Source organism: Marmota flaviventris, chromosome 5 (genome assembly GCF_047511675.1).
Source record: "Marmota flaviventris isolate mMarFla1 chromosome 5, mMarFla1.hap1, whole genome shotgun sequence".
Taxonomy (NCBI): Eukaryota; Metazoa; Chordata; class Mammalia; order Rodentia; family Sciuridae; genus Marmota; species Marmota flaviventris.
This window is the reverse complement of record NC_092502.1, coordinates 57,171,173-57,190,755: the sequence shown is the minus strand read 5'-3', so window position 1 is coordinate 57,190,755 and position 19,583 is coordinate 57,171,173. Positions and strand designations below refer to the sequence as shown.

At 39.9% G+C, this 19,583-nt stretch overlaps 1 protein-coding gene across 1 annotated transcript in view; it reads right to left on the bottom strand.

Annotated features, from left to right (window-relative positions):
* The window catches only part of Megf10 (multiple EGF like domains 10), a 116,458-nt gene that overhangs the window by 28,164 nt on the left and 68,711 nt on the right, over positions 1-19,583 (bottom strand). Inside the window, exons 8-12 of the mRNA XM_027949340.2 lie at positions 16,272-16,484; positions 9,513-9,687; positions 8,018-8,138; positions 7,047-7,210; positions 4,838-4,940 (exon numbers count right to left, since the gene is read on the bottom strand). Of these exons, the coding sequence (XP_027805141.2) occupies positions 4,838-4,940; positions 7,047-7,210; positions 8,018-8,138; positions 9,513-9,687; positions 16,272-16,484 (776 nt within the window). The remainder of the gene's footprint in view (positions 1-4,837; positions 4,941-7,046; positions 7,211-8,017; positions 8,139-9,512; positions 9,688-16,271; positions 16,485-19,583) is intronic.

Below are 19,583 nucleotides of genomic sequence, written 5' to 3'. Positions count from 1 at the left end.
GTAACAAGGAGCAGCAAATCCACTCTGCATACTTGGAACTGTACTGCCTAGGCTACCGGGTGACTTTTAACATGACAGACTGGGCTGTCAAGTAAGGATGTACAGGTTGTATGCAGTAGAAGAACCCAGCCAAGGAGCTAAATCAGGCAGACATCCAGCCCTCATCCCCTATGCTAAAGAGTACATCCTGAGGGATTTCCAAGTTGTTTCCAAATTTGTACAAAATTGTACCTGTAGGGGCTCCATCCTCCTCCCCTTTTATCTCCTCCTCTCTCCCACCCCACAAATTCTCACTCAGTTGGTGTGAGGTGGTGACTGAGAATATGCAAGTGAAAAGAGTTCCCAGGTGATGGTGATCTTAGCCAGAACTGGAGACCAGGCTACAGATTACACGTGTCCCCAGACAGCTGGAATGAAATCATGATTAGCTGTAATACTCAGCAAATAGGTGTTCTGTCTGACTGAATGTATTTCTATCACTTTCAGGAAATACTTTATAGAGCATATCAATCCATTACTTTAGGAATACACATATACATTTATATATCTATCTATATAAAACTAATATTGACAAGTAGAATTTCAGAATGACTTTGGAAAAGCCAGTCTCATTTTATAGCAGTGTGTATGTATGTGTGCTTACACATGGGTATGTTATGTGTATGTGTGCATGTGGAATGTGTGTGTGTGGGTAGCAATGGTATAGGAGGATTTCAGGACATAGCCTATGTCCTTGACATTATTTCCTTTTCCCCTGTTTTTCTACTGCAGTCTGCCTCTTTAAAAAAAGAGACAAAAATAGTCTGTTGGGGCCAAGAGCAGGGGCACAGGCCTGTAATCCCAGTGGCTCAGGAGGCTGAGGCAGAGGATCACAAGTTCAAGGCCAGTCTGTGCGACTTAGTGAGGCCTCAGAAACTTAGTGAGACCCTGTTTTAAATGAAATATAAAAAAAAAAGACTGGGGATATATCTCAGTGGTAAAGCACCACTGGGTCCAATCCTCAGTACAAAAACTAAAAATCAGTAAAAAAAATAGCCCAATAGCTAAAAATGTTAATAAATTCGGGCTTCAAATAACCATATATCATAAAAGTGCACATCCTTATTTTCAAAAAAATTGGTGATCTTCTTCTGGAAACAGTTGCTGGGGTATCATGCAGCTGTTGTTTTGGTTATTTTCATAATAGCACATTTTGAAGACTTTTTGTGAGTAGGGACTATCAATTATAGTGAAATAAAAGAAACTTAAAAAAAATAAATAAAAGCCTATGGTCACTGTCCTTGAGGAGAAAAACATCCAGTTGATGACAGGATGAAGCTATGAGTGGTGATGACCACACAGGCCTGTTGATTTCTCTCACCCTTACCATGGCTCCAAACCAGCTGATCATGAAACAAGCACTTCACACCATCTGCACATGGCCAGTGGTAGAGCTCAGGCTCCTGTGCTGATTTCACTGACTTCTTCAAGAGGCCTCGCTGCTATACCACACACTGCCACCCTCTCTGGCGATGCTCAATGTGTCACCTAGAGCCATCTTGGCAGCCAGAGGAGAGGAAGTAGAATTACTTGCTTCCTTGGGCTTCTGTTCACAGTGTGGCCCCATCTGGTGCCTAGATGAAAAGTGAAGCCTTCTCTATATTGACAAAGGTCCTAACAAGGAAAATACTGAAGACAAGTTTATCAACAAAAGGTCATGAGTCTGTCCAGTGTTGACAACAAAATGATGTCTTGTGTAAATAATACACACAAGCTGCTCTTTCCTCTTAGAAAAATAAGCCAAATCTTGGTCCAGTGGTGTTTCTGAAGCTTTGGAATTTTATTGTCCTCTACATATGTTTGCTTGTACCAACTGGGTTCTGTGAGTGTGGCAGACAAACTCATGCAGGCTTAGATACTGACAGATGTTTGCACATCAACAGCCCACACAGAGGTCCCAAAGAAATGAGGCACTGGGACAACTGAGCTGACCTAGGAACAATAAAGACACACAGGCCATGAAGCAAAGACACAGTGGGCAATAAGAGATAGAGCCCTGTGCCTTTTAGAGAAGCAAGCCAGTCACAGATGGACAGAGGATTACAAGGTTACGTTGTGTGACAAAGCCACTGCATTCCCGCAGGAGTTTGATAGGTCTAAGGCCAGATGCGATCATTTGTCTTACCCCATGACCCAGACTGTGGAATGCAACCAACACATTTTCCGCCTGGCTTCAGGCCAAATCATCTCTTGCTTTTCCCATGTCTACTAGTGTATACCTTTCACAGGCTCAGTCTAAAGCAAAGCAGGTGGACACCTGAGTACTGATGAGGTATTCCAGGATACCTTACACTTCTATATATTCATAAGACAAAATTGGATTTGGTAGCATATGACCCAAAACAAATGATGCGGCCTCTCAGTTAGAAAACTTCTGAATGGTGATGACCAGAAAGTTCAAAATGTTGTTTTGCTTAACGGTGGTCATTGAGAAATTAGTACCAGTCAGTCCATTTGAGAACTTCAAGAACCCGGGTAACAAAATCCAGTTTAATCCCTGGTGTGATTCAGTTTCAACATGGGGTAAATAGACAGTCAACAGAAACTGAAAGGTAGAATTTTCATATTGTAAAGTCAGAGTTTTGCAAGTCAAGAAGGAACCATGAGGTCAGGAAGTCTTCTGTCTATGGTCTACCAACAGAAAATGAAGTTCACAGCACCAGCCTTGGCCTCTTTCCCAAGGTGGCTCTCAGACACTAGAAATCAAGCTCATGACAATTCAGCTCAGTTTACTCCTATCACAAAGTAAAGAAACTCTCAACAAATCCTAAGGATCTGACAGATAACCCTGAAAAGATTGCCTGTAATATCCCTTGCTTATGTATCTGAAGTCTGAATATGCCAAGTTTGCAATACTCCCCAAATTGATCTATAGATTGAATCCCCACTAAATTTCCACCTTGATCCTTTGTAAAAATTGATATGTTGATCCAAAAATTCATATGGAAATTCAAAGGAATCAAAACAATCCTGAAAAACAACAACAACATCAAAAAAAAAAAAAAAAAAAAAAAAAAGAAGCTATAGGGCCGGGCACAATGGCACACACCTATAATCCCAGCAGCTTAAGAGGCTGAGGCAGGAGGATTGTGAGTTCAAAGCCAGCCTCAGCAAAAGAGAGGCACTAAGCAACTCTGTGAGACTCTGTCTCTAAATAAAATACAAAATAGGGCTGGGGATGTGGCTCAGTGGTTGAGTGCCCCTGAATTCAATCCCAGGTACCTGCCCCCCCCAAAAAAGAGGACTCACATTTCTCAATTTTAAAACTTCCTAAAGAGCTATAGTAATCAAAACAGTGTGGTACTGGCATAAGGATAAGTATATAGACCAATGGGATAGAATAGAGAATCCAGAAAAACCCTTCTTACATTCATGTGCTTTTTATGGGATTTTTGACAAAGGATGTCAAGAAGATTCAATGAGGAAAGAATTTGCCTTTTCCACAAATGGTGCTTGGACAACTGGATAGTCACATGTAGAAGAATAAAGTTTGATCCCCTCAGCATATCACATCAAAAAAAAAAAAAAAAAAAACCTAACTCAAAATGAACCTAAAGCTACACCTACAAAATTTTTACAAGAAAGTCACAAACCTTTTTGACCTTGGATTAGGCAATGATTTCTTAAATTCGACACCAAAGCATAAGCAACAAAATTTACAAAAGAGAGAAAATGTATTTTCTCAGATTAAAAATTTTCTGATACAAAGGACACCATTGAGAAAGTAAAAACACACACACCCTCACAAGAGAAAACACTTGCAAATCATAAATAATAAAGAATATTAATCTAAAACATACAAAGAATTGTTTCAACTCAATAATAAAAAAAATTAAAAATGAGCAAATGATGTAAATAAATATTTTTACAAAGAAGATATCCAGATGGCTAATAAATGCATGGAAAGATCCTCAACATCATGAGCCATCAGGGAAACACAGAAGTAATCCACAATGAGACACCCCTGCACCCCCGCCAACATGGCTGTAATAGAAAAGACAGATGCGGTAAGGTTGTGGAAAAGCTGGACCCCTCATTCATTGCTGGTGGGAATATAAAGTGGTCCTGGAAGAAGAACGGTGTTTTTGCTCATGATTTACAGACTCAGAAGATGGCACTAAATGTACAAACAAGTCTGTAGATCATGAGCAAAATCATCATCCTTCTTCTGGGACCACTGTTAGCTTGATAAACTTCCTAGCTAAAATCAGGAAGCCACATAAATAAAGAGAAATCCCCATGCTGTGGTTAGAAAATTTGTACTCAACCATATCATAAATTTGTCACTATTCCAACATAATTGTGAAAAAAAGAAAGTTTTTAAGACTTTTATTTCTAGGAAAGAATACTTAAGTATTTGCCTAGTAACCTTATTAATATTAATATTTTCATCTCACTAGGTTGACCTAGTTATATTCTTAGGGTTTATTTCAACTTTTCTTCCTCTCAAAGCCCAATTATACCATTAGAGTTCCTTCTGAGCTCTTCATAGCAACTCACATTCTCCCATCTTGTTGCCTAAATTCCAGCAATTGGAACCTACATGTATGATCAAGAAAACTGACCCTGCACAAAGCAACAACAACAACAACAAAAAAAAAAAAAACGGCACGAGGGTGGGGCTGCAGATTAATTACACCTAGTGATTATATTTTATGAGTACAAATGTGTTGGCTTATTGAAGATTTTACTATATTATCTGAAAAGTCGACTTGTGTATTTCTCTGAAAGAGTAAGGAATAGAATAGGTCATTAGTTGGCAGGTTTCCCCTTCAAAGTAAGGACTCTGGGCTCTCACCTGACCATCCAGGGAGGCAACGGCAATGTCCCGTGGTGGGGTGGCAGCCATCTGCATGGCTGCAGTCACAGCGCTCAGCACAGTTGAGCCCATACGTACCATCCTGCAAGGAAGAAGGCACCAAAGACAGCAATGAGAACCTAGAGGCAAAAGGGCCACGGCCAGACATTTTGTATACAGTACCCCATTCCCCTAACACCTCTCAGGAGTGCACATTACGATCACCTAGTCCCAGATCTACTTGGTTCCCAGAATGTAGGCTCCAGAACATCAGTGTTCAAAAATCTTTCAAATTCTGGTTGATAACTGACATCACGGTTGGGACAGATGAATGGTAAAACCAAGTTTACCAATATGCTGGTGGGCATGTGTGCAATATATGTAAATATGCTGGTTAATTTTTTAAAAATCATAAGCCACAACTCATAAAAATATTTTCTTTGTTCCTAAAAAGATTTTTATAACATAGTTCAGTGTTCCCTACAATACATTCCTTTCTTAAGCAGAAAAGGAGAACTCTGGCCCACATAAATAAGCTATAACATTAAAAATAACTATAGTTCTAATTGCATTACATTTATTTCTCTAAGTTGTCAATGAGATGCATGGTATAGAAAAATAAAAATCTTTTGTTACTTTTGTCTAATATCCTCTTTTCCAATAAAAAGTCAACACCACATGAAATATTCTAATTTAAAGTCCTAAGGACGTGATGGCACACCTTCCTCCTCTTCCCATTGCAGTTAGGTGGGTTTGTAAATGTGTGTCGGTGTGGGAAACCCATCAGAGATGAGACTCTTGGTGGACATGATCATTTCATTTATGGGGGAAAAAATGGAAAGCTTTGCATTTGCAGGGAAAACCTTGCTCTTTCACTTCTATACCTGGGAACTGAGGGAAGATGCTACAAACCTCCCCATACCACACAGGCACTAAGGAAAACAGAGGGCACACACTGTCACCAGAGGGGAACATGAGAACAGTCAGTGGGTGTTAGATGGCATAGTCATTTATTTAGAACTGGTTAAACTAACAAACTAAACCCTTTTTTAGGATTTAGCTCTACCATGTTATGAACCCCTAAACTATCAGCCTTCTCTAATTTACTAATGCATCTAACATACAAAAAAAAAAAAAAGACAAGGTTGTGCCTGGGGCTTTGCTTCATCCACAAGCCCACATGGGTGACCTTCCAGCCTGTTTCAAGTACTGATTATTTGTTTATTGTTCTGAGAATCAGCAAAGCTAACTTAACTCTGTCCTGGGGCTTTGTAGGGCACGGAAAAGCCCAGGCTGGGAATCCTCTCTACTTTGGGAAGTGGGTTGGACTTAATGAGGAGGAAGCCCAGAGAGGGAAGAGCCTCCTCCGTGGAAGTCCCTTCTCAAGGGGCCCAGTTCAAGGGGTTACATTGTTATCTTGCCATCTGATGATGTCCTGGAGGCAGAGAACACACACCACAGAGAGAATGCTTAATGGCTCAGGAGAAAAGAATTGTGACAGGAAGAAAGAGTGATGGAAGCCAGGGAGAGGAACCAGCCAAGTGCTTTGGAAAGAAAGAAATCGGGCAGGTTACTACAGAAAACACTTCCCATCTGCACCCTCTGTCAGCCGGGGTGGATATAATTTCTAATGATGCACATCTTCAAAGTAGGTCAAGGGAATGAAGTGGGTGAGTGTTGAACTTGGAAAATCTCAGGAGATTCTTGCAACTACAGAGATATTTACATTAAACCATGCCTTTTCCAAGCCTTCTTTCATCACTTCAATGAGCATTTCTGTGACACCAGTCACCACCCCCTTTCAGCCCCCCGTCACTTCTCATCCCAAAGGCTAAGGGATTTCCATTATAATGCAAACAAAATATTTGGAGAATGACAAGCATACACTGGGTGTTTGACCAGTGTTGCTAACTGGCTGCCACCAAGAGATGAGTGTTTTAAGAAACAGAGAAAATTCTTTGTGTAAGAGTGGGAAAACAGGGTGCAGATAAGAGAAAAGAAGAAAGAATTCTCATAAAGCCTACCTAACCAATTGTCTTTCCTATCTTTTCCCAATCCAGTGTCCAATTTGAATGCAAACACTTTGATTCTTCTAATAATTACTGAAGGTCGGTTCACATTCAGCCAATTTAAATCAGGAAAACTGCAGATAGAAGCCAACCCTTTGGCATCGGCTCCTCCCGGGAGTTCCCAGGCAGAGCTGGCATACCTGACAGGGGAGTTCACATTTCTCCCCGTGCCATCCAGGTGCACACGTGCAGGTCCCATCCAGGGTGTTGCAGGCTCCCCCGTTGAGACACTGGCATGTTAAGTTACAGCCATAGCCCCAGGTGCCACTGGGGCAGCTGATGGAGCAGTCCACCCCGTGCCAGCCTGCACAACAAGAACGCCAGAGCAATGAGGAAACAAAGGCACCAGGGACTTGTGGTGACTTTCCGAGCCAAGTTTCCCTCCAGAAACATCTTGGAGATGCATCACAGTGCCTCTCCGCCCCAGCCCCAGCCATACAGAGCCATGGCTCTGCTACAGAAGTCCTCCATCAGAAAGGAACAAAAGGCACCCCTGAGGACCCAAACAGCTGTGTGTGCCGTCAAGGATGCCAACACGGAGGAGCACCACTGAGCCACTGGAGAAGAGCTATGGAGTGGAGCTCCTTCGACATGCAGTGATGCCCACTGTGGAAGCTGAATTTCATTCAGATCAGAAACTATGTGGGTGAAGAGGAAAGTTTGTGCTTGAAAAAAAAAAAAAAAAAAAACAACCCCATCTTTGAAGCGGGTTTCCATTAACCATGAACAATGTGTATCCAAGATCCTGGCTCCATCTACGGATGGACACGTTCTGGGCCTCACATAGAATCTGTGCTTGGCTGCATTTCTTGTCATGATTCCAGGTCAGTCAATTTTGGGACACAGACACACGTCTGCTTGTTTACTCTTGCCCAAAGCAAAGACTCGCAGACTTCTAAAGCTGGCAGCAATTTCAGAGACCATCTAATGTAAGCCTCTTTTCATTGATTCATGAAGGCATTAGACCTACATGGGATGAGGGGCTTGCTGAGGTCAGCCACTGAATTTTGATGCAACTACAGCTAGAACCCTCTTCAAGATTTCTATCCCATGACTTTAGATGATAACAAGACCAGGATTAAATAAAAAAAACTCATTCACCCACTCTTACCTGCCTTGCAAGTACAAGACCCATCTACAGGAGAACAGACAGCATCGTTTTTACAGCCACAGCGAGAGGAACAGTTTATCCCATAGGTGCCCTGCCGGCATGGGGTGGAGCAGTCACTTCCCTAAACAGGCACAAATAGCAAAAGGCAGGCAATTTTGCTGACTGAAATCAGGACAACACAAATAAACAAAAGTATATCATGGTGGTGCTAATTATGCTTCCTTTCTAATTTTAACACATCGCATTTTTTAAAAGTTGCTATAATGTCACCACTATATAAATTTTAGAGATGCAAGGGTAATACTATTGGTGCTCTGTTTAGGATAGAATATTAAATGGGATCCAAAAGTCTGCTGACTTCATGAGATTTGCCTTCAGAGCATAACTAAAAAATAAACCTTTTGTCCTTGCTCAGACAAGTCGATAAATAAAAACAAATTGTAGCTGTAAAATTACCACCAGTAAATATACAAGCATAAATATGAACTATCCATTAGTTCCCAATGCTTCCTAGACATCCTTGTATAATATGTAATGTTTGTAGTGGGTGAAACAAAGAAATAGAACACACTCAGCTAGGAGGGCAATTCAATTTATCTGACAGCATTAAACACAGAATTGGCTTACTACCAAGGTGACTGGAGGGCATATCTTTAAAAAAATAAAATAAAGGAGGGACTCTTAAGGCTAATTAAGGGCTCAAAGAATTAGGACATAGGTTAGCAAACCCTGAAAAGATCTTTTCAGCTCTGTGACTGCATGACCTGCCAGTTCCATATGATGAGTTCAGGAATACCATAAACATTTGTCACAGTCCCATGTTCTCTTCTTTAAAATGGGAGGAAATAATTCCAAACAACACATTTTCCTTTAAAACAAAGATCCCTAAACTATAGGTAAGAAACCCTAGAAACCATAGACAAAATTCTGCTGTGTTAGCATACAGGTATATTTGTAGAGTCTTGGTTCTCAAAGGAAAAAGGAACCTAACTACTATGTGCAACTAACTAAAGAATGTTAATACATTCAAGATCATTGTACTGTCATGTGTAACTAATTAAAACAAATAAAAAATAGAAAAAAAGAATGTTAATACATAATAAATGATAACTTGATGTATGTTGTGTCTTCAGATTTCATTGAATTAAAAGAATAACTGTCAACAATAATAACTAACCTACTTGGAAAAGAAACTTCTTTGTTGCCTATAAAAGCATAGCAAAATAATTACTTAAGGAATAATTATAATGCATTATATTTCCTGGTATATTCATATATTAAATATTAATGACATGTTGAGAGTTTTGCCGGCTTTCTCATCATCATTCCAAGGTCATTACTTATGTCTCTATTCATACTTTATCCTTTTTCTCTTCTTATTCATGATGTGAATGACTGGAGCACATTCACTGTACTTTACAGCAGGTTGTACAAATCATGCTGTTGTTATGCTCCACATCCCTCTTCTCCTGCCTCTAGAGTCCAAGTCACTCACTTTGAATCCTGGGGCACAGGTGCACTTTCCAGTCACACTGTCACAGTCAGCCCCATTTTGGCAGCTGCAGATTTGTTGGCAAGCTTCCCCGTAGAATCCAGGAGAGCATGTCTCATTACAGTAGAGTCCCGACCAGCCCGGCTTGCAAGCACACTCTCCAGACATGGGGTGACAGCTGAAAGACGTGGATAAAAGAAACAAATCACTCTGGGGTAAACATGACACCCAAGGCCCATGCAAATGTTGCTTTAGCCATGATCACTAAAGGATGTGTGGGTAATTCCATGCACACTAATTTAAACTTCATTTCCAGGCTTGGTGTGATGTAATTAATTGGCTGAAACCTAATTGATACTGCAGAAATGTATGAAATCAACATCATGCTCTAGAATGATGACTATTACAACTCCATCTGTTCATCTGAAATTCTTTAAAGTTTCTAAAATTGAACGCAACAATTCAATAAGAAGCCATCTCTATGAGAAACACTGAAGAACTCCATCCCAATGACAATATCTCATCAGTTAACCAGTGTGAAGTCCAAGGATCTCCAGAAACCGTGGCCTTGTGAATCTGTTTTCCCACTCAGCTCCCTCTACCTGATAGCAGAGCAGCTGTTGCTACCTGAAACAGCAGCCACATTGCCGGGCCAGGCGGCCAGCTGCTGCTCCAGAGCAAATGGACACATCAGCTGTGCTAAGATGCACGTGGACGTGAGTCTGACACAATAGAGCAGTCTGTGGCACACTGGACCAAAGCACATGTGCTTCCCCCCAGAGGAAAACCTTAACAGTCACACTAGCTCTGTGGACAACTGGAAGCCTGTTCAAAGATGATCTTCCTCCCCTGACGGAACTCAAGCCCTCCCTTTAATTAAGGCAAACTGCAAAGTCCTGAGTGGCATCCAGAATTTGCTAAATGACCTCTCATCACAGGACTGCTCATGGACTCTTTACTCCTGGAAAGAATGATGGCCTAGAAGGGGTGAAGGCTGAGGATGTAATTCCACTTCTTGCACTGCCTCAGTAACCTCAATGAAGGCACACAACCTCCCCTGGCCCAATGACTCATCTGTCAAACAAGGGTCTCAGCCACAACCCATAATCTCATGTTCTACTTTTATTTTTCTCCTCCTCCTCCTCCTCCTCCTCCTCCTCCTCCTCCTCCTCCTCCTCCTCCTCCTCCTTCAGAAAAAGCCTATAGGTTGGATGGTTTCATCCTAAATTTCAGAAATTTGTTTAAATTTTAGACCTCCCTTCAACTAAAGGCCCATAGGCATAAACCTGGGCATCCATCATAAACATCCTCATAAAATATGGCCTAAAGAAACATTCAAAAGCAATTCTGTAATTGAGATGCTTTCTTGGGAGTAGAAAAAGTTCATCACTGGAACTTATCCATTCCAACGCCAAAATGCATTTTGAATCTATCCACATCTCTTCCTCTTTAATGTCACTATTCTACTCCATGCCAGTGCCAGACCTCCCCAGCTTCTGATCAGCCCAATATCCTTTCTCCCTGCTGCACACAGACTCATTCCCTAAACAGGAAAACATGTCACTCTCCTGAAAACTCTTCAAAGTTTCACTTAGAACAAGATCCACATGGTTTAATACAGCTAGTGTAACTATTTAATTATTGTTTAAACCAGGACATTTTAAAGAGTGAATAGGGAGCTCAGACTTATATAACATCCTGTCAAAACAGATACATGGTCCCCTAAATATAGCCGTGACACTCAGCATCAGGCCACTGTCTCTTCTCCACCTCTCCTTTCATCATTGTTCCCTCTTTATTACTATGTTTGACCACACTAGGTTCCTTTTAGCTTATAAAAGCATCAAGTATTGTCAACTTAAGGACCTCCCATGGGATAGTCTGTTTTGCTGGAAAGGAATTTCCCTACTCTTTGCCTATCTCTCTCCACCTTGTCCTGCCAGGTTCAGCTTACACATCTCTTCTTCAAAGAGGTCTGCTCCAACCATCATCACCCCCACCCCCACCCAAAATTTTAATGAAGTCCCTCTGGTTCTTCTCTTTTATTGCACTCTGATCTTTCTCTTCATCTCCCTTTTACACAATTGGTAATCTTATGTTTACTTTTACAACTTCCTTCCCCTCTACAATATGAGTTCTATGAGGGCAAGAATTCAGTCTATTTTTCTCCCTGTCCTCAGCGTACCATAAAGTCTGAGTGAATAAATGAAAATGAAAGTTGATGTATAGCAGATCTGACTTCAGATCTAACTTTCAGACACAGATCTGCTCCTCTCTGACATCTCTGCCATTGAGCAATGCTAAATAATAATCAACGTACCTGCATATAAAGTGAGGCTTCCCCTAAAGTTAGTATTAAAAGGAATTGCTACTTATTGTAGAACACACTTCTGTGGTATCTATGATGATACTATATGTGAATGCACAGACCAGCAGCTACTATTTATGGAGCTCTGAATGGGTGCCACTCTGATAAACACTCCATGTGCATTATTTAATCCCATTCTCGTGACTGAAATAATAATTTGGGAATAAAGAGTGAGAGAGAGACTGGTTCTCAACGGAAGTGCCCATGAATCACTGAAATTCAGATAGGGCCTATAAACACCTGCAACTCCTGAGTGACATGCCTTTGTAATATGAGGGCAATCTGCAAAAATAGGGAAAACTGGTGTGAAATTGTAGAGCTCTTCCCTGGCGTCACCTCTAAACCAGCTCCTAGCAACTCTATAAATGTGAATACTCACACCAGTAGGTTGCTGTCTCTTCCTCTGCAGATGGGTCTGCATTCTCCTTTGAATATGTATTCCTTGCTTTACCCAAAAGGTATCTTTTGAGATTGTTCCCATTCTCCCTTAAATATGTGTCTACTGTCCTAAAGAAAGCTCTGTCTATGCCTTTGACTGGCCCATGCTGAATTCTTTCTTGTCGGGAATGCCAAGAACCCCCCTGGCCCTAAGTCAAGTTTCTCCTTTTCTCCAGGAACTCCTCGGACCCTCCTCCAGACACATCTTTTCTCCAGGGACATAATGCATGATCCCATTTTATAAACAAGGAAATAGAGGCCTAGAAAGTGTAAGATTTGTTCAAACAGGTAGTGACAGAATCAAATTTAAACTCAGGTTTGTTTGGTTTTTATACCAAAGAAAGCAAGTTCACTAGCAGCCTGCATGGGGAACTAGATATGAAAGAGAATAGCTAAAGTTCTGGCTTTTGCACTGATAAGAGGTCATCAGCCCCTGCAAGCAAACACAGACAAATTTAAATTTACTTCAATAAGGCCCTACATTTTAAAAGAGGAACAGAAAATATTTCAAGTGATGGATTAGGTAGTTTACCTTATACTATAAAAAAGGACATTTTTGGTGAGAAACATTGGTTTACATTCACAACTTAGGCATAAATATTAAACAAAATAGATAATATGGGGACAGAGAATTGAACTGAGAGAGAGGCAGACAGAGAAATTGATATTCAATGCCCCCCAGTGAGTAGGAATGCAGCACACTGGTTCTCAGATTGATTGACACCAAAATTAGTATTCTGCAATTTGTAATTAGATGTAGGAAGCCAGAGCACTTTGGAGGCATTTGATGTGTTCTCATGCAGGCAGCTTAATTGGTAATGAGATTTACGTGTTTATGTAGGAGCAGCAGACTAGAGGTTGAAGGGTGATACACTCAATATCTGTTTTCCATCTAAAGAACAGATTGCTTTGTGTATATAAAAATAGGATTATACACATAGGGGAATATTTGTCATTTCATATACAGATATAACTTAATACACATTTTCTAGTAAGTTTTCAATTTAATAGCTAAATTATAGCAAGAGTCCTAGTATTAGACTGTATAATCCTGGCTTAAACAGAATGAGTCATTGAACTTCCTTTAATTCACTTCCTTAGATGTTATTAATGCTCAAAGGCAATGGCAATTAGGTGGCATTTACTAAGAGGCACATCCTGATTGCCAATGGCTATTGAATGTCCTTATTAACAAGAGCTAATATACATATCCCACAAGGCTTTTGATTAAATATCAAATTTTATTTTATTGTTAAAAATCATTTCCACCACAAAAGTTAGTTTTAAGTTGAAAAGTCACAGTGAAATGACTTCAGGTTCAACAATAGTGCTAAAATTCAAAGTAGCAATATTAGTTATAAATACATTCAAAGTCATTTCAGTTTTATAATTGATTGCAAAATAAAAATAGTTACAAGTTTTTTGTAACTTCTTCCATCAAGAGGTGGAGCATATTGAATTTGGACTTGCTTTATCTTATAAACAAACATTAGCACACATAACAAAACCAAGGCTTGAAATATGTTTGCATGTTGGTGCTTGCCCTGTCTAGTGCTGTTTTTAGAAGCCAGTCATGATGTAGAAAAGCCCTGCTAGATGCTGGAGATGTATGGATCAGTCACTGCAATCACCCAGCCAAATGTCAGACATGTGAGTAAGAATATCCAGGATCAATCAGCTTCCAGTCATCCTGCCAGCTGCAGGGGCACCAGCAGAAGAACCACAAAGCTGAGCTCAGTCCAAATAGCCAATCAGAAAATCATCAGCAAATGTTGTTTTGTGCTAAGTTTAGGGAGTTTGTTTTTTTACAACGCAGCAAAAGCTAATCAATACAAACCCCTACCCAAGTATATGGCCACAATATATATCAATATGTAGATTCATAGAAATCAAAATTTACCTAAAGACAATGTAAAGTATTAATTTAAATTGCATTAGTTTTCTCAATAGTTATAATGAAAGGCTTTAGGATAAATATATATCATGAATTATGTAACAGCACAGCTCAGCTTGCTTGATTAAGTGGTAAGTGAACAAGTTAGACTTTCAATTAAAACAAGAATTTCATGCCTTTGGTTTGAAGGGAACTTGTTTGTGTTTCCAAGAATTTTAAATGGAAGTTCAACATATAAGGAATTAGCAAGGGCTCAAGATAGAGCTCTGTGGAAGAGTGCTTGCCTAGCATGGTGTGAGACCCTTTGTTAAATCCCTAGAACCACAAGAAAAAGAACTAATGAATAGTCAAGATACAAGAATTAACGAATGGCTACAACTGTGAGTTCAAAAAAATAGAACGATATAATCAACATTCAATGTGTCTTAATAGAAATGTGTAAAAGCTAATCTTCAAAAACAGCTTTCATGATTTAGGGAAAAAATAGACTTTTAAAATCTTCTATTTTATACACATTATTAGACAGATTTTCATGTTGTTTGATCTATATGATTGTAGATAATCTCACACACTTTGTTAAAGCAAACATACTTAGTTACACATGACCTGTGTCACAATTATCACAGGATTGGCATCAATCAAATAACTCTCCACCTGCATCTTGCCACTATCAATATTATCTCGGTTTCTCCAACTGTTCTCATAGCAGAGCTCTTTCTTTCTATAGGTTTATTGTTCTATATGCTTCAGCTGTATCTACATACAGCAAAGCACACTAGACAATGCTCTTGGCTAATACTACAGGACACTTACCTCTCACTGCAACAAATCTTATACTGTAGGAAAGGAAGTCAAACTTATGACTTTTCTCTAATCCAATTACCTTCTTAAATATTACCCTCCCAAATGTTTACCTAAGCCTGTCATGTAAAGAATGACAACATTTTCCAATGAGCAAAACCAGAAGTTGATTAATGCGACTTACAAAAAGTTATTTGAATCACATTAAGAATACAATTCTTTGATATGTCATACTTAAACATATTCTACCATAAACACACACACACACACACACACACACACACACTACAAGGGTTTTGTTGTTGTTGTTGTTATTGCTTGGTTTTTGTTTTTGGTTCCTAACAATGGATTAAAGAAGAGAGACTGTCTACATATTTCTGTTTACTTTTAACTCTTATGCATTTGGGATTCCATGCAGCCATGAGTTTTCTTCAGTTAATAAATGAAGCAACATCTGTGCTGAATGCAAATAAAAGTAATTCTAGTAACATCTGAACTTCTATATAATGTACTACATTCCAGTCACATGCAGCTTTTCCAGAAGTCTGCAAACAAGGCCCCAAATTCTAAGTTATGTGTTTCTGGTCCTTAGAGGAAGAAAAAGAAGAGAATTGGTGGGGAGATATTTTCAGGGGCAGACTAGATATAGTAGGGTGGGTGGGTTTGTGGTTTCCTGTTCTAAAATTCTTCAAGAGATTTTTGAGCTAACAGACCCCTGTGGGTTGTGTGTCAAAGTAATCAATCCTGGAAAGGTATTTCCCAGGTGACAACCACATGTGAAACACTTGCAAAAAATTTCTACACTCCCACTTCCTCTCTATAGCCCCTTTTGCTTGCATAGATTTGTTGTTAAGGAAAATATGTTGCACTGAGATTGGGTTTATGATCTTTTGCATCCTAACCTTGGCATAAGCCCTTGTTCCTCCACTGAATCTTTGCTTCTAAGGGCATGTCACAGAATTCCTCTCTCAGGGAAGAGTTCTACTAATCTCAGCAAATTTAATTTTTGCCAGTGGCCATTAATAGATAAAAGAATTTAATGTCTACCAATGGCCATCTAACAATTTTAGTACTTCTGACATGGGTCATCAATCACTAAGTGAAAACATTCTCCTTGGATTTGTTAATTCCTACCCAGGACAACCCAGAGGCAGGAAAGGTCTTAGGGTGCCAAACTCTATCAATCCCTGTTTCCAAATCCTGGACAACTAAATTTAAAACTTTGAGAGGACACATTCTTCCAGGGGCAGCCAACACTCACCTGTGAGTGTTGTCCAGATGGCAGGGACATCGCTTGTCGCATTTAATGCCATAGAGCCCCTCTGGACACAGGCGAGCCTCACAGAGCTCACCAGCAAAGCCGGCTTCACAGAGGCATGCTCCACTCACATGGTAACACTTCCCTCCATTGACACACCGGCAGGTCTCAGCACAGCGAACCCCATAGGTTCCAACAGGACACTCGTCCTGACACCTATCAAGCAAGAAATGGGGACAGTAGATAGATTAGTCAGTGCCAGGTGAAAATAAAAGAGTCGTCTCATGGTCATGTGTCTCATGTGCAGAAGCACACCACTGGAATCCCAGCAACTCTGAAGGCTGAGACGGAAGGATTGCAAATTCAAGGCCAGCCTCAGCAATTTAGTGAGACCCTGTCTCAAAATAAAAATTTGAAAATGCATTGGGGATGTAGTTCAGTGATATAGTGCCTCTGGGTTTAATCCCAATACTGGGGTGGGCAGAGGGAGTATCCATTCAAAATGGTTTTATGATGTAAAAATTAAAATTGATTTTTGAACTTATATAGCAATTCTCCCATTATAGGTAGAAAAGCATTGAGGTGAATTACTCCGCCACACAGTAGTGACAACAGTATGACTGTTGAACGAAGAAATAAACCAAAGCAAAATAAAATGATGAGCTCAGGACATGAAGCAGGTTTCATACTTAATGCTTGCCAAAGGCATACATAGTACTTTAGTAGGTACCAAAAAAGGGAGAAAAGCAATCGCCCAAATGTTAGTCACAGTCCATAATTAAGAAATTTAAAAGCATTCGGCCTCTGTTCCCAAGGGGGGGGGGGGGACTTGGTAGCAAATTTGATAGTAAATTTTAATTCTCTTGGCTTTCTGTGTAGAAAAAAAAATTAATTTTTAACTTGAACGGTGTCTCCACTCTCTTCAAAGTTGAATCACTGTATCTCATTTAGAAAGCTAAGTAACTCATGAAGATGCCCTTTTTAAGTTTGGGGAATTCTGAGCTCAGGTGTCCTCTATTCCAACCTGGGAAGCCCAGCCAGGAGATCATAGGGAGGCTTGGAGTTTCCTAACAATATTTTTGGCAAGTGGGATATTGTCCTCTGTTATGAAGAAGGGCTGCCAAAGGTCAAGGAAAAAATATCAGACCTCAAAACTTTACTTCATTGTTTTTGTTTGTTTGTTTGTTTGTTTAATGGCGTTGGAGCGCCATCCTGGTGGAAGGACTCACTGTAGGTAAGGTGAGTGAGATGGGAAGCTGAGTTGCTGGAGGAAACCATGACAGAAAAGAGAAAATTATTCATCGCTGCTCCACAGAAAGTGCCAGTGGCTCTTGGGTTAGCCAAGTTTCCTCTTGGCGAGATGAGGTGACGGTGACGGGGCTCTCCACAACAGAAGGAGAGCTCTCTGCCAAGGGAGAGGGAGACAGGGTTTCATCTAGCTGAGCATTCACCACAAGGAGGGTACACTTTGTCTCAGCAGCCACTTTCCATGTGGCTCTCAGGTCATGCCAGACCCAGAGTCAAAATGTAGGTCAGCATTGCATTTTTCAGATCCGTATAATGCGAGCAACAAACCATGATAACAAATTCCAGAATGCTGGAAAGAAACAGTAAAGAAACATTCTCAAAACAGCCTTTCTACAAGGTTTCGCACATCCTGAACAGGGTGTGATTGCTAGAACCACGATTCTCAGAGCAGAGGACGAATGTTGGGAATTCTCTGGTTACCTCTGGCTCTAGTATATATTGAATGTGATGGAGACAAGGAAAAGGGCCTCCTCTTGTAAGTTTGGCTTTGTTGGTTCTAGACATCTTTAGGTACGTACACCTGTCAACAGTTAAAGTTTTCACTCCTAGACCCTTAGAGAAGTTCTGGAGAAACTGAGCTAACACTTGGCGTAAAATCCAAAGTATTCTTTAGAGTTACACACGAGTACACCTATTTTTAGACCAGAGGGTGTTTTGTTTTGTTTTTTCTTGTACTGAGGATTGAACCCAGGGGTGCTCAACCACTCAGTCACATCCCTCGCCCTTTTTATTTTTCACCTAGAGACAGGATTTCACTAAGTTGCTAAGGACCTCGCTAAATTGCCAAGGCTGGCTTTGAACTTGCGATTCTCCTGTCTCAGCCTCCCAAGCGGCTGGGATTATATGTGTGCGCCACTGCTCCAGGCTTTCGAAGGTTCTCATTATTTTTAACATGTAAGGAATTTTAATGAGCCAAGTCATCTAGTTTATTCCTTAAAGATATAAACTGTAAAGAAAGAAATATTGAGATTCAGTGCTGTGACCCCATCAGGGTTTCCACTGAAAGCTGGCAAAACAACTTGACAACCTGTTGGTTTTTATTTCCTTGCAAATCAGTAACAAAAGGAGAAAGATAAACAATGTGAAATAATATTGCTTTCTCTTCTTACATGGATTTGAAGACAAACCAAAATATTAAGCTTTGGATTATCTGCATGACTCCAGCTTTGTTTAAAAAAAAAAAAAGCACAGTTCTAGAAGTGGTTGAAAGTGGTAAAGATAGAAAGCCTGAAAAGTATCTGCCACCAAATTACAGGGAACCAGTGTGCATATTTTATCATATCTTGGCAGAGATTTCCTTTTCTCTGGGAAAAAAAATGCATAATAACAGGTTCTGACCCATATTTATGTTTTCATTCTGTAATTAAACACACTACTAATTTGTATTATAAATACATAACACAGTCATTTGAATGTTACTTTCGAAAGCAGCCATCATGTCAACTTGGTTCTTTTTTTTTTTTTTTTTTTGTCAGTCTGTACTTGTGACAGCATCTGTTAATAATACTCAGGCCATCTACCACACCAAGATGGCGGGAGGTCTTTCTAGAAGTAGACACTTTCCATCTTTTAAAAACTTACTATTTTAATTGCACCAATTCAAAGGGCACAGTATAATAATCCTATACATGTATATGGGACTTTTTTCATAATGAAAATAAACATAATCGTGGAGTAGCATTTCTGAATGGTTCCTTTATCTTCAGCTCAACATGTTTTAAGGCCTTCATACTGCTCTTGTGGCCCCAAACAGAATGAGAAAAACTCTCTCAGGAAACAATGAAAAGGGGAATACATTTTCTTAAGAGAAATGAAAGAGAACTAATAAATACTGACCAAAATGGAAATATAGAAATTTTTGATATCTACTTTTATTTATCCCAACAAATGCCCTGGAATTGGGAAGGATGAATAAGCACTCAGTAGAATTACACTAATAAAACATTACACTAATTCCCAAACCAGTGGAATCCCGGACTTGTATCAAAGTCATTTTGATAATTATGT